Source organism: Aotus nancymaae, unplaced genomic scaffold, assembly GCF_030222135.1.
Source record: "Aotus nancymaae isolate 86718 unplaced genomic scaffold, 86718_ANA_hifiasm-v0.15.2.pri h1tg000057l, whole genome shotgun sequence".
NCBI lineage: Eukaryota > Metazoa > Chordata > Mammalia > Primates > Aotidae > Aotus > Aotus nancymaae.
Window position 1 is genome coordinate 10,348,048 of NW_026988471.1, and position 14,766 is coordinate 10,362,813.

At 34.3% G+C, this 14,766-nt stretch overlaps 1 protein-coding gene across 1 annotated transcript in view; it reads right to left on the minus strand.

Moving 5' to 3' along the window:
* The window catches only part of ROCK2 (Rho associated coiled-coil containing protein kinase 2), a 151,440-nt gene that overhangs the window by 3,525 nt on the left and 133,149 nt on the right, over window positions 1-14,766 (minus strand). The window contains exons 24-33 of the mRNA XM_012438823.3: window positions 14,098-14,191; window positions 13,907-14,001; window positions 12,921-13,100; window positions 12,575-12,743; window positions 10,384-10,454; window positions 9,672-9,760; window positions 9,179-9,257; window positions 7,876-8,137; window positions 7,573-7,786; window positions 362-465 (exon numbers count right to left, since the gene is read on the minus strand). Coding sequence (XP_012294246.2) covers window positions 375-465; window positions 7,573-7,786; window positions 7,876-8,137; window positions 9,179-9,257; window positions 9,672-9,760; window positions 10,384-10,454; window positions 12,575-12,743; window positions 12,921-13,100; window positions 13,907-14,001; window positions 14,098-14,191 — 1,344 coding nt within the window. The 3' untranslated portion in view covers window positions 362-374. The remainder of the gene's footprint in view (window positions 1-361; window positions 466-7,572; window positions 7,787-7,875; window positions 8,138-9,178; window positions 9,258-9,671; window positions 9,761-10,383; window positions 10,455-12,574; window positions 12,744-12,920; window positions 13,101-13,906; window positions 14,002-14,097; window positions 14,192-14,766) is intronic.

A 14,766-nucleotide genomic window follows, 5' to 3' on the forward strand; every position in this document is an offset into this window, starting at 1 on the left:
ATATAGTTGTAGGAACCTGAAAACATTGTACATTTTATTTCTCTTCCGAATATGGCTCCTTCATAATGAACAGAATGTATGAGAATTAACTCCTTTTGTGATTTCTATGTCTCATTCCTAAGATAAATTATAATTCCAACTGTATTAAAAATGTATAGCCAATAAAGAATCTGAACATAGCATTTCACTTTTATACTTAACATGTAGATTTCAGTTAGCAACTTTTTGAAGACTACTTTTTAACTATATACTATTAAAAGCAACTTAATAAAGTCTCAAAAATAAAAAATAAAGCCCAAGTGCAAACCACATGCGCTATGTTGAAGTACTAAAATAACTGATTTTCCATTTTTTGATTTACCCCATTTATTTCTTCAGAAATCAAAAACATCGTCATCATCATCACCACCACCATCAACATCATCAAATGACCAATCCCAGTCTTTAAATGCCAAATCAAGCAATCTGCAATAGGAGGTTTATAAATTTATACTCTAACACTTTTTAGAAATTGTAACTTAATGTTATGACTTAGAAATCATACTTTGTGCTGTAAGCGTTTTAACTTTCCTTTCCTGGATAACGTGATTAAAATTAAGATGGATGTACACAGGAAAACTGCCTTTTATAAGTAAATGCATATAATCACATTGGCCAAGTACACTTTCCAGAGATTGGAAGACAGAGATCATATTTGGGATAATAAGAAACAATCTGCTTCTCCCTCCTCACTCCCATACCCCAGATAAACATGTCACCATGCTGACGCCCAGTTTGATTTGAGAATTAGAAAAGCACCATCGTCAGTGTTCCCCTCACCAAAGTGAAGGGAATGTCAGCTCACATTTTTTTCATCATAGCACCAAAAACTGTGGGGGAAAGGGGGTAATATAGTAAGAAAGCAGCTTTCTGAAGTCCAGCGGGACCCTGTGTGCTCAATGTGTCACCAAGAGCTTTGTCCTGCATATGAAAAACTAGGGACAAGGGAAAAGCCACAGGTATACAAGTAGTATTAGCAACTCATCCTGGCTAAATTGGACTTACAGTTGGGATATATGTGGTCTTTTCTTTCTAAACCAGTAAGCTAAACTAATATTGCTATCATCTTTGTTTTTAAAGATAGGAGTAACTTTTCATTTTTATAACTGTGGTGGTCATGAATCAATTTGTGCCAAGGAACTTGTCTGGTCCCCAAAGTCTCACCTATCACTATGTCATTGGTTCTTAAACTTTATATGATTTACCTACTGCTATTTATAAGGCATATTCTCAGGTCTCATTCTAAGAGATCTGGATATGAATGAAGAGGGGCCCAAATATTTGCATTTTCAACTAAAAAACCTGAGGTGATTTCTGAATAACAGCTGGTTAACTTTGAGAAACACTGACAGAATAGGCTAATGGATGATTCCTCTAAAAAGTAAACATAGTGACTCAAATTAGTCTTTTAAAATGTGCTGAACATACAACAATATTTGAGAAAACACACGAACAGATATAATTACTTACTCAACACATATCACAATCTGACATACACTCATTTTTCTAGACTTACATATAATGTAATTTCTAGCTATGTTTTCAGCTGTATTGCTTGGGAGACAGACCAGCAGACCTTCCAGGGTATCCAAGCCTCAGGCTTAGCATATGTTAGGAGAAAGCTGCATTGTATATCCTTCAAAACCTTTGAAGTGTGTTTCAGTGTCACAATCTCAAATTTAAAAGTCCAGTCGCTAGATATGAGTGCAGTGCATGACAAGACTTCCCTTACACCCTCTCCCGCATCCCCTTCAAATCAGTCATCTAATTCTAGTTATTTCAGTGGAAGAAATCTTTCTGAATCCAGGTTTATTTCCAAATCCAGGTTTATTTTCTTCATTTTCATTGTCAAGTACTCAGTTTAGGATCTTATTAAGCCTGAACATACCGATCCCTTATTCAAAGACTTCTACTTACAGAAAAAAATCAAAACTCCTGAGCACAGGGTACATGGAACTTTTCAGTTGGGTTCAGACTTTCTCTCCAGGGTCAAATCATCTTTTCCCACTCCCTGCCCTTGCCTTCTCCCAACCCCAGTCCAACACAAAATTACAAATACATATGTAATTCTGATGACTTCGTACCTCTGCACATGACATTTTGCCTGGAACTTACTTTCCCTTATTTGCTTGCCTGTAAAATTATCCATCGTCCATTGTTTGACATCTTTCGTAATGTCCTCAAGCAGAATTCTCCATGCTTCCCTGTCTCCCCCAGTGCTCTGTTCATGCCTCTATTATAAACAGCATTTTACATAGTACTGTAGTTGCCTGTTTGCTTGACTGTCTCCACCATTAACTGATCGACAGGGATAGTTAAGGCCTGTGAAACTTATTGTCAAAGATGCTTCAGAAAGGGTGCATTTAATTTGGAGTTCTACCAGCAGTCCACAAGAGTGCCCATTTCTTCATCTTGCTAAGTTTCTTAACCCTTGCCAGTTTGGCCGGTGAAGAAAGGTTTTATGTTATAGTTTTAATTTATGTTAATTTCTTTGTTTAATACAGTACTTCCTCCATATCCTTGTTTTCACTTTCCATGGTTTCCAGTTACCAGTGGTGAACCACAGTCTTAAAATATTGAATGGAAAACTTCAAAACCATTTAGAACTTTTAAACGGCACAACATTCTGAAGAGCGTGATGAAATCTTATGCCATCCCACTCTGTCCTGCCTGGGATGTGAGTCATCCCTTTGTCCAGCATATCCATGCCTGTTAGTCACTATCAGATTTTTAAAAAATGGCATGTGTAGGTCCAGTACTATTTGTGGTTTCAGGCATCCACTGGGGGTCTTGGAATATATCTCCCTTGAGATAAACGGGAACTACTGTAATCAGGCTGATCAATTATTTACATTTAACAGCTATTTCCATAATAATGCCTGCATGCCCCCTCTTAATTTTGTATGGGAATAAGGCAATCTTTTTTCTCAATGATTTCTAAGAACTTTTCATATGTGAAGATACCAACTCATTTTTCTTATATATTCTGTAAATACACGGTGTTTTTAAAATTTACAAGGCCTTAATTTTGGGACAGTTGATCTTCTTTGTTTTCTTTTATTCTTTAGAAGTTCTTCTCCAATTCAAGATCAGGTATATATTCATCTATTTTTACTACTTCATCTATGGATTTATTTTTGACGCTTCAAATTGTTTATAACTTCATTATTTCCCCAAGTAGTTTGTTAACTTTCTACCATTTAGAAATGATAAGAACAAAGATAAGATAATAATGGCACAATAACTACCTCCTCCCTGAAAGTTTTCACTGTGTTGCCATGTTTTACTTCTTAAAACTTGATAAATGAGCATTTGTTGCATTTTTGCTTTATACTTTTCTGCATGCATTAAATACTCCATTTTTTTTAAAAAAAGATCTTTAAAAGAAAATTAAAGAGAAATGCCCTCTAGACAGTCTGATGTATTTCTGTCTTGCATTGAAATAATCCCCAAATTGTCTTCATCAAAAATTAGCATTTTATTCACAAATTTCCTACTTTTCCAGCATGGCATTTTAATTTTTATTCAAAAGTACCGAGAAAACATTCCTGTAGAATAGCATTTCTACACATTATTTTTATGAACTGTCAATTAAGTTCTACTCTTATCACCATGAGGCAGTTACTACTTCAGTTCCAAGTCCAGGCTCCAGAACTAGAATATCTGGATCTAAAATCATGGCTCTGCCACTTATTAGCTGTGTGACCTTGGGGACAGAATCTTTCTGTGCCTTAGTTTCTTCATCTGTTAAATGGAGATATATTAATAGCTACCTCACAGGGTGTTTCTGAGGATAAATTAGTATAATAATAGCTAACACTTATCTATCACTGTAATAAACTTCACTACTATAGAAAAAAGGAAGTGCTGAAAACAGAGTTAAGAGGAGAATCAGAATCAGGACTGTCAAGCTAAAGAAAAGATGTAATGAGGCCAGGCACGGTGGCTCACATCTGTAATCCCAGCACTTTGGGAAGCCAAGGCAGGGGGATCACCTGAGGTCCGGAGTTCGAGACCAGCCTGGCCAGCATGGTGAAACCCTGTCTCTACTAAAAATGCAAAATTTAGCTGGGTGTGGTGGTACGTGCCTGTAATCCCAGCTACTCGGAAGGCTGAGACAGGAGAATTGCTTGAACCCGGGAGGTGAAGGTTGCGGTGAACCAAGATCACGCCACTGCACTCCAGCTGGGTGACAGAGCAAGACTCCATTTCACAAACAAACAAACAACAACAAAAAGAAAAGATGTAATGGTGCAGGTGACCATAAAGAAAGACACTGAGGAAAAGTTACCAAAAAATGGTTAAGTGAACATTTATGGGTTCACTATATATTTGATGTATCTAACAAACATACACTCAAATATATATTTGACATATCTAACAAAGCCAAAATTTGTCTTAAGAAGGATAACAGGTCAAATTACTTCAACTAAAGCTAGACTGACTAATGCTAAGACTAACATTAAACAAACTCAAATGAAGAGCTAGATATTAGATCACTACTGAGATATACCAGCAATTCTGGGCCTGTTTTCTTGGATGATCCTTTACTAGTTCCACCCATTTGTGAATGTGCTTTAGTCCAGTAGAATGTTAAAAGCCATCCAGCCTGAGTCTCGATTCCTCCTTAGAACTATGCTATCCAATGAGATTTACAATTTGCCTCTCTGACTGGTTTTTCTTCTAATACATCTTCCAAGGAAAAGGTCTTTAACTATTTAGTGCTATTTATGATCTCCCATACTTTCAAATAATTTCTTTAGAAAACAAAATATCCTCAGTTCCTTCACTTGCTACGTATGTATAATATTTTCAAATGACATACTGCAACCTCTGTTATTCTCATCTATATACCCTTCCATTTGTATATGTGACTCTTAAAACGTGACATTCAAAATGGAATCCCAGCCAAGCGTGGCGGTTCATGCTTGTAATCCCAAGCACTTTGGGAGGCCAAGGTGGAGGGATTGCTTAAGGTCAGAAGTTTGAGCAACATAGGGAGACCCCCATCTCTACAAAACAAAACAAACCAACAAAAATTAGCCAGGTGTCATGGTGCATGTATGTGCTCCCAGCTACTTTGGAAGGCTGAGGTGGGAGAATAATCACTTGGGCCCAGGAGGTCAAGGCTGCAGTGAGCTGTGATCATGCCACTGCACTCCAGCCTAGGCAACAGAGTAAGACCCCACCTCAAAATAATAATAATAATAATAATAATAATAATAATAATAATGCAGGTTGATTGATTCATGTAAGAAATAAATATATAATGCTATGAGTACATGAAGCAAGGGAGACTCAAATGCCAAAAACAATGGAAATAATGTTGCAGAGGTACAACAAAATCCAAATTATATTATCAATATGACCATTATTATCTTTAGAATTTCAAAGAATCTTGAATAAATTTTTTCACAAAATATACACTATACATTTTACAGTCAGTTTTATTTACATGCTGATGTGACAGAAAGAAATCCCTACTACTTACCGTTGCTATGACAAAATGTATTTTTTACAAAAAAATTAGCTGGGCATGGTGGCATGTGCCTGTTATCCCAGCTACTCGAGAGGCTGAGGCAGGAGAATCGCTTGAACCTGGGAGGCGCAGGCTGCAGTGAGCTGAGATTGTGCTACTGCACTCCAGCCAGGTTGACAGACTGAGACTCCATCTCAAAAAAACAAACAAACAAACAAAGAAAACCCCACAAAATGTATTAAAAAAATAAAAATCAATGAAGAATGATTCAAAGGGCAAGGCCAGAAGTTAAATTAAAAAAAAAAAGTAACAAAAATCAAAAGTAAATGTACTTTCCAATAGACCACAATGCTGATTTAGACTGGAAAAGGAAGGTATTTTTAAGTCCTGTTACACAATTGGGAGCATGCCTCATAAACTAATTCCATATATGTTACTATATATAGCGAAATCATTAATGTGTCAAATAGCACAAAAGAAAAATATATCAAAAGGATATTTGGAGTTGTTATAGTTCTAGATCTAAACAAACCCCTTCTGGATTCTTAATCAAAAACAAAGATAACAGTACCTATTCTATTCCACAGGACCATTTTAAAGAGCAAATGAGATAATATATAAGAAGTTAAATGAGAGAAAAGAATACATAGAGAAGTACTTTAGAACCTGAAATCACTATATACTATAAGGCATTAAAATACCATTTAAGTATTAATAGTTCTACATTATTAATAATAGGAATTTAATTTTCAGATGTTTTACAGAAGGCACATGAAATGGCCTTCAGTGTCTCTGAGTTCTGAGTTTCTTTAGCTTAATTTCTATCAATAATCACTAATTTTGTTTAGTTTTATCATACCTCACACAAAATATTCAACATTTTCACTGCTGAAACACCAATTATACCTTTGTTATTCTAAATTATTTCCTTGAGAGATTAGTTTCAAGAAAGTGTCATATAAGATGTTTGTGGTTAGAATAAGATTTCTGACCATACAGCCAATGCACATCAATATTCATATACTGAAGGTCCCGTGTTAGGTGACAAAAAGGATACCTGAAATTAGATACCTAATCAAAGTATATGCTTTTTCCTTTAGCTAACCGAATTCTGTGTTCATTTCATGTTCAATAGATTGCTAGCAATGTTTATAAATGCTTAAGTTGTTAGTAAGCCAAGAAATGGCTATTGTGAATCAAGATATTTAACTAAAGGACTTTCAAGAAGCTATCTGAAAATGGCTCCATCAAAGTGTTTTTGTGCATAACGATCATCCCTGACTTTACTCCATTTTCCTAACTCTACCTCAATTCCAAGGAATGGCCACTTTACCCATTAGTGAGTATTTGCATTTTTAAAGCTGGTCTATGTTGCTATTAAAATCACACTCAAGTTACTGTTTTAAATTTATAGATTTGATTTAAATCTTAAGCTGATTTTAGACCTGCCTCCCAAGTCACCTAACATAATAAAAGCTTGTAATATGAAACACAGTGTGTGCACTTGACAATGTGAGGTTTGTGTACAATGTTAACTCTATCTTTTAAGTCATTAAATTAGTGCTTATAAAAGCTGAATATAGTATCATTATACAGTAAGCCCTCACTTGACATCATCGACAGGTTCTTGAAAAGTGAGGCTTTAAGCTAAATAAAACATAACAAACCTTTCTTTTCTCATCAAGGTTTTAACAAAACAACTTGGAAGGAAACAACTTAATTTGAGGACCTGCTGTACACTGTTTTGCTTAAAGTTGCAGATTCTAAGAACCTATGGACAATGTTAAGTGAGGATTTACTGTACAAATAAACACAACAAAAATCTTTAAAGATTTTTGGTTGATTTACTGTGTGATTTAGTAAATAAATTTATATTACTTTCATCTGAATTGATGAATATGACATGCATATTAAAACAGTTCCAAACATTTGGTATTCCATGGTTCACTAAAATACCAAGTAAAGGAAAACTAATTAGGAAAATCTGCAGTTTGAATATAAATTACAAAATATTTTAGTACTTTCAATTTTTTTACCACATTTTAATTTATTACCTAGGTTTGTTTGGGGCAAGCTGTCGACTTGGACGTCTAATAGACTGGTTTTGCTGTATCTTCATTGATGTTCTAGGAGATGATCGCGCAAAAGGGTCTGGAGCTGGGGGCTTTTTAGGTATCTTTTTCACCAACCGACTAACCCACTTCTGCTGCTCTTCTGTAGAATTTGCTAGTAATAACAGATTCTTTGCCGTTGAAATATCATAATACACTATAAAGAAAAATTTGAAAAGAAAATTAAGGTGCTTAAAATGATCTGAACATAACCAATATTGATGAAGCAAGTAATTTACCATCTACCTTTGCAAGGTGCTATAATCTCCTCCTTTCTGTCCATGTGATCTTTATGACACTTAATATGGCAACGGCGGCACTCCAAAGCAGGAGGAGGCTTAAACATGTGCCATAGGGGCTTCATACAAGCCTCACAGTTGGTTGGGAAATGATAAAGAGTAGGAATAAACTCATGTCCCTTGTGGCAAATATAATTCGATTTTTCTCCAACTGGCTCCACTGGAAATTCTTGTTCCTTCTTACTTTCTCCTTCATTGGCATACAGAATCTATGAATGCCAAAAGAACAACAAATGATTTTGAAACATATTATTTTTAACGTAGTGACAATTCTGATAGTGTAAGTAAAATAAAATTAGCCTAAATTATTCAAAGAGAAGAAAATGTATCTGAAGTTCAAACTTAAGCATATTCTGCTTAATCAAGAGCTTATGTAGGAAAAGCCATCGGACAGTCACTGGTTCGCATTTCAAAAGAACTGCTCCTGTTCAAATGCTGCCTCCTTATTTTCTTTATAACACCCATGCTTTAGCAGCACTATCAGAATAGGTCAGCAAAAGGTAAATGGGCACTTCATAGGTGTTAGAAAGTTTTTCTGGGAGGGACTGTTCAAAACAATCACTTGAAGAAATGTAGCAATTATACCAATTGGTGTTTTGTAATGCTTAACAGAAAACTGGGTAACAACTGTAAGTACAGCTTCATTTTAAAAGTTCTATATTTGGAGAGTTGAGGGAGAAAACAAAGAGGAAAGGATGTGTATTATACCCCAAATAAACATGATAAACAAGGGGCCAACTTTCACACAGTACACCAAGCACAATGGCTCTTACACAGAAGGAACTCAATAACTCATTGTTGGTCTGACTAATTTTAAAATGAAGTAGTAAAGAATGTGGTCTCACTTTAAATTGGAGGTATAAGGGCTATGAGGTACAAAATTTACCTTCATAATTTCTAGAGAGCTGAGAATAAAACAAAAACAGAAGGGAAAAAATTCATGCTTAATAAAAGTCATAACCAGCCTTAAACAAAAAAAATATAGCAAAGACCAGAAACATGATACAAACAACACTACAAGCTTTAACAAGTAAAATGTAGACAGGAATGAAGACGTTCCCAAACAGAATTAAGCACAAAAGTCACAAAGGAACAAACCATCTTTAAATGGGGCTGAAACAGAAAGGTAACCTGAAGAGGGTCAAAGAATGAAGAGATTTAATATGTCCCATTATATGAGAACTTCTAAATGTGAAAAAAAAAAAAAAAAACAATGCCAACCAATCAAATAAAAACAAAACTATGTTTACCTGGAATATCCTTGGAATTTCTTTAGCATCTGCTCTATATACATCTGTCTGTGTAACTGGTCGGACATGAAATAACTTGCTATAAAAAATTTTGAATAAAGGAATAACATATCACCCAAGGATCAAATTATATATTAATTATTCTATAATTATGTCAGAAGTTAAACACTGACTACTTTGACCCATGTTAGGAACTCATAGAATATTTTGTTCTATTAATTCTATAATTATTTAAGATTTTTAGAAACCTCGATGTCAGAAATTTTCTAATTAGTTTAAAAAAATAACAAAGACCCATGAAATAAAGATGTTTTAGCTAACCCTGTATCCCAGACTTTCATCTGTATGAAGCGATCACAAGAAAATGTAACAATAGTACAGTAGGAGCTATACTATAAGCTATACTATGACTAATAAATTGCATTAATTGTTACTCTTATCATACTTTAAAAGATAAGATATGGTTTCTAAATATTCTAATAAAAACACTTACTCTATATCTAAAACCATGTAAGGATTAGATTGTTCTTTATCTTGTTCACTGTCATAGAAAAGAATCTTCTTACTGCTTACAATCACATACTGTTAAAACAGGGAGAAAAGAAATCAATAATCAAGTTTTTACATACCTTATTTATTGATTTTCTTTGAAAATAAATTCTGTATTACCAATAAAAATCATAAAATACTAAGTAACTAAAAAGTACTTAATATATTTTTAGGAAAGTCTTCCTTAAAGTAACTATAAATTTTGTTTATATTACTAGATATTTTAAATAAGCAAATTGTGGGGAGAAGTAAAATAAAATATTTTTTGGACTTAGTTAGCTTTAGGATCCAGTATCATTAGTTACCTTATCAAAAATAAACATAATAACATCAATGATCATAGTAAGAGAGGAAAAAAAATAAATAGATTTTTTTTTTTTTTTTTAACCATATTCAGAGTTCTTTTTCCAACAAAACAGCAGAAGTATCAAAATCAACAGGCTTACAATTTCCTAACAATAAAACCTGTGTTATTATTAACAAGATGAGGACAAAAATTTTTTTACAAAGATAAATAAAATCATATCATTTCAAATCCTAAAGTATAAATAAGTTCTGTGTCCAAAAGTACCAGTCATGTATAGCCTACAACTACAAAAGCCAAATGACTGGAGTTAAAACAAAAACAAAGACTCATATTCCAAAGTACCAATTACCTTTTTAACCCATCCAAATTTCTTAGTGTTGTTTCGTACAGGCAATGAAAGCCATCCTTCTAATCTTGATTCTACAAATAAGCACAATATGAGGATAAAAATAACAATTCTGTTTTGATAACAAGGAACTTAACATTTAATATTAAATTTACAAAACAAAATATATCCTTTAGAATTTATCACCATATATTATCTAGGATACAGTAATAGTACAGGATCAGTAGTAAAAAGTTATGCAATACAAAAGCCAGGTTATATCATATTGGAAACAGGTATTTTATACTTTTATAAAGTCAAATATTCCATCAATTAAATTCATGCATTTGTAAAATTCAGGAGAAAAGTTGCCAAGAATAAAAAAGAGGCAGCAGCAGCAACTCCATTCTCACTGGTACACCTGCCTTAGACTCCTTTATTTTTCCTTTGGAAGAGGGCAATATAGTACACATTTTCAAGGAGTAAATATTTTTAATAATTACATGTTCAGAGAAAATGGGCTTTTAGAATAACTATAATAAAATAAAGTAAATTTTATTATTCTTTTTTTGAGATGGAGTCTCACTCTGTCACCCAGGCTGGGGTATAGTGGCATAATCTCAGCTCACTGCAGTCTCTGTATCCCGGGTTCCAGTGATTCTCCTGCCTTGGCCTCCCAGGTAGCTGGGATTATAGGCACACACCACCACACCCGGCTACTTTTTGTATTTCTAGTAGAGATGGGGTTTCACCATGTCGGCCAGGCTAGTCTCAAACTCTTGATCTCAGGTAATCTGTCCTCCTCAGCCTCCCAAAGTGCTAGGATTATAGGTGTGAGCCACTGCACCTGGCCAATTATGTAAATTTTAGATAAAATTTGGTTAATAAGCAGCAAAATAACCAAAAGATTCTAAATTCCAAAATATCAAGATCAGTAGCATTCTAACTCAATTAAGAAATGTGTACGAATCCTTGGAATTTATTTTAATAACATTTGACCAATGCCTTTTAATGAAATAAGTAAGTGAAATAGCATTTGGATAAGTTATTCTAATAGTAAAAGTAGCTATCATTTATTTAACATTTATATATCAGCTGTGCTGGATGCTTTACATAAATTTTCTTTAATCCTCACAAAAACCACACAGAACAGGAATTATTCCCCTAATTTAGATGAGGAAACTGCAGTCTTGAAAGATCACACATGGCTGACTCTTTGACTCTGAATGAAGAAACTCTCTGGTTTCTTCATTTAAATTATAATCTCTTTCAGGGTAACAATCGGGCCAAATTCTTTCATGTTTCTTATGAAGATATACCTAGGACAATGTCGGTAAGTACTCAGTAAAACCCTAAGCATATCCTCTGAATCAGTCCAAGTACTTTTTCTGTACCATCATTCTTGTTATGAAACTTCAGAAAGAATTTCTTCTTGGTTGAAAATGGCTAAAACAAGCAGTGAAACCATGCGCTCTTAAGCAATATTATATATTACTCCATTTCTTGCAAGTTGGCATCTAACAATTATAACAGCAATGCCATGAGAAAACACCTTAAAAACAAATTCTTTATTCATGCAGCAGTTTATTTTTAACTGAGTGAGTCTACAACAACATATTAGAGTTAGTGGTTATTAGTTAATGTTACATAAAAAAAATTTCAAAAGGACAAAAATTAAGGGTAGTGGGAAAAACCCCAAAGATGAAAAAATTTTCAGGATATCACCTGTACCATTAGGTTCCGATGAAATGGGTAAGTAAGGCAAAGATTCTTCTTCTGAGTCAGAATCAGAGTCAAGGAGCATGTGAGAACTGGAAGGCTTAGTGGCAATATTGAGAGAAGTAGAGGAACGTTGGTAGGTGAATGACATGGATTCCATAGTGTGTGACTGAGTGATATGAACTAAACACCCAACATAAAAGTAAGAATGCAGAAAGAAAAGAAAATGAAATGAAAGCTTAAAAATAGAGCTAATATAATAATTTAAAAACTAGACATGTGGAGTTTTTCTTTTGTATGTTTATGAAAAACTTTGATTAAAAAAATCAATAAATAAAGTAAGTTTGAAATGTTACTTGAATCCTTACTCCAAGGAATAGGTCTTCCCTTAAAGAAATTACAAACATTTTTCCTTCAGAGCAGTCCGTCACAAGACTTAAAACAATCAACTGATTTATCTTTAAGACAAATATTAGGGCTGAAAGCAAATCCATACCTGGAAACCCATCATCCGCCTCAGCATCCCCTGGTCCACTGCCTATACTGGAACTATCCAGACCAATATGCAAGGCTTGGAGTTGTGACCGAAGCTGCTCAATGTCACTGTCTTTACTGTCCAATGTCATCTGCAGTTCAATTCGAATCTGGCTCTCTTCAGCTATTTGCTGTAAGAAATTTAATTACCATAAGTTAATTGGATGTGACATACCTCAACATTTTGCTTCTTGGTTCGGTAACAATTATTAAATAGATATGGTCTATAACCAGTAAAACACAGACATGAAAATAATTCTACTTCTCAAAAGGAAGTCTTCAGTATGGAGCCCAAAAAGTATTCTTACAGCCTGCATTTCATTCAGTTCTTTCTGATATTTGATCATCTGCTGGGTCAATTTCTCACGTTCAGATTTAAGTTCCATATGTAGCTTTCTATTCTCCTTCTCTTTTCTCCGCACATCTGTATCATTACCACGTTTGACAGGTTCTTTTCGATTCATGATCTCAGCCAACTTATTCACAGCCTCAAAAATGTAAAAGTATAATACATAAATAAAATAAATTACATTTACAGTTTCTCAGTATCTCATCAATAGCAACAAGTTAAACAATCACAAATACTCTCCTTCCCTACACACAGGGCTACAAAGAAACACTTTCTACATTATTCAAATAATACATCTTCTTTACTAGTCATTATGCTTCTCCATGCAATGCTCCATTAGATTTTCACTCGTGTCTTCTGAGAATTATAATTTAAAATATTTATAGATTAAAAAAATATGTATTTATAAAATTGATCTGATGTTGCTTTCTACCATTTTGACTTTTTAGTTCTAAGAGAGACTTTAATAGGCAGACCTTTCTTCATTTATTCTGGATGAATAACATTTTGCAATGGCATCATATTAATAAAATATCCTATGTCCACCAACAGTGAAGGGCACCTAGTACCCGACACGTTCATGCAGTACATATGCAACTGTAGGAGTTGGTAGAGAATGAACTAACTGACCCTTTTCAGGTTGTCAGCAAATGGTCAATCCCAACAGTTCTTAAAAGCAGAAAAACATACTAAATTACAATGATAAATTGAAAGAGAATGTGATTCCAAAAGGAAAAATTAAGAAAAATTTTAGTAGACATAGAATTGAACAATATTAATCAAATCTAACTTATCCTAACCTGGCAAAAACCAGATAATTGTGACTTCACAAATACTGGTACATTTGATGACTACTGCTACCAATGTGTAATGCCTAAAAGTAAAATATAAAAGAGATAAACTGAGACGAAATTCAAAATCGTATTTAGATTTTATTATACATACTTGAGTTTTGAGTGTTCTTTCTGTTAATAGCTGTTTCTCAAACTGTGCTTTAATGGCTGCTGCACTTATTTCTTCATCTTTCAATCTTGACAGTTCTGAAACATGGAAAAAAAGTTAAAATTACATTGATAATTATAGCAGCTGATAAACGTAAGGTATATTAAAAATAAACATTCTTTGTTAATACATACGCTCTTGAACATCTTTCAATTTGTTATTTAATTCTTCTTTCTCATTCGCAAGATTGGCAACATCACTAGTTAGTGTCCTATTAGTTTCCTCAAGCTAAGAAATGAAAGAGGAAAAAAAATCACATCCCAATTTACACAATTTATGTTATAAAACAATGATTCAAATGGGAAATATCCTAGAATATTGTTAAACCTCTTACTTTTCTTTTCTTTTTTTCTTTTTTTGAGACAGAGTCTCACTCTGTCACCCAGGCAGGAATGCAGTCGTGCGATCTCGGCTCTCTTGGCTCACTGCAACCTCTGTCTCCTGGGTTCAAGTGATTCTCCTGCCTCAGCCTCCCGAGTAGCTGGGACTACAGGCGTGTGCCACCATGCCTGGCTAATTTTTGTATTTTTAGGAGAGACAGGGTTTCACCCAGTTGGCCAGGCTGGTCTCGAACGCCTGACCTCAGGTGATCCGTCCGCCTTGGCCTCCCAAAGTGTTGGGATTACAGGTGTCAGCCACCACGCCCAGCCTAAATCTTTTATTTTTCTAAATACAATCATCTCTATACTTCTTGCCCTTGCACTACCTTACCAAACTTCACCCTTGATGAAAACATTGCTAACTATAACAGACTTCACATGTACACTAGGAAGCCAAAAATTTGCCCTTCTCTCATAAATCCT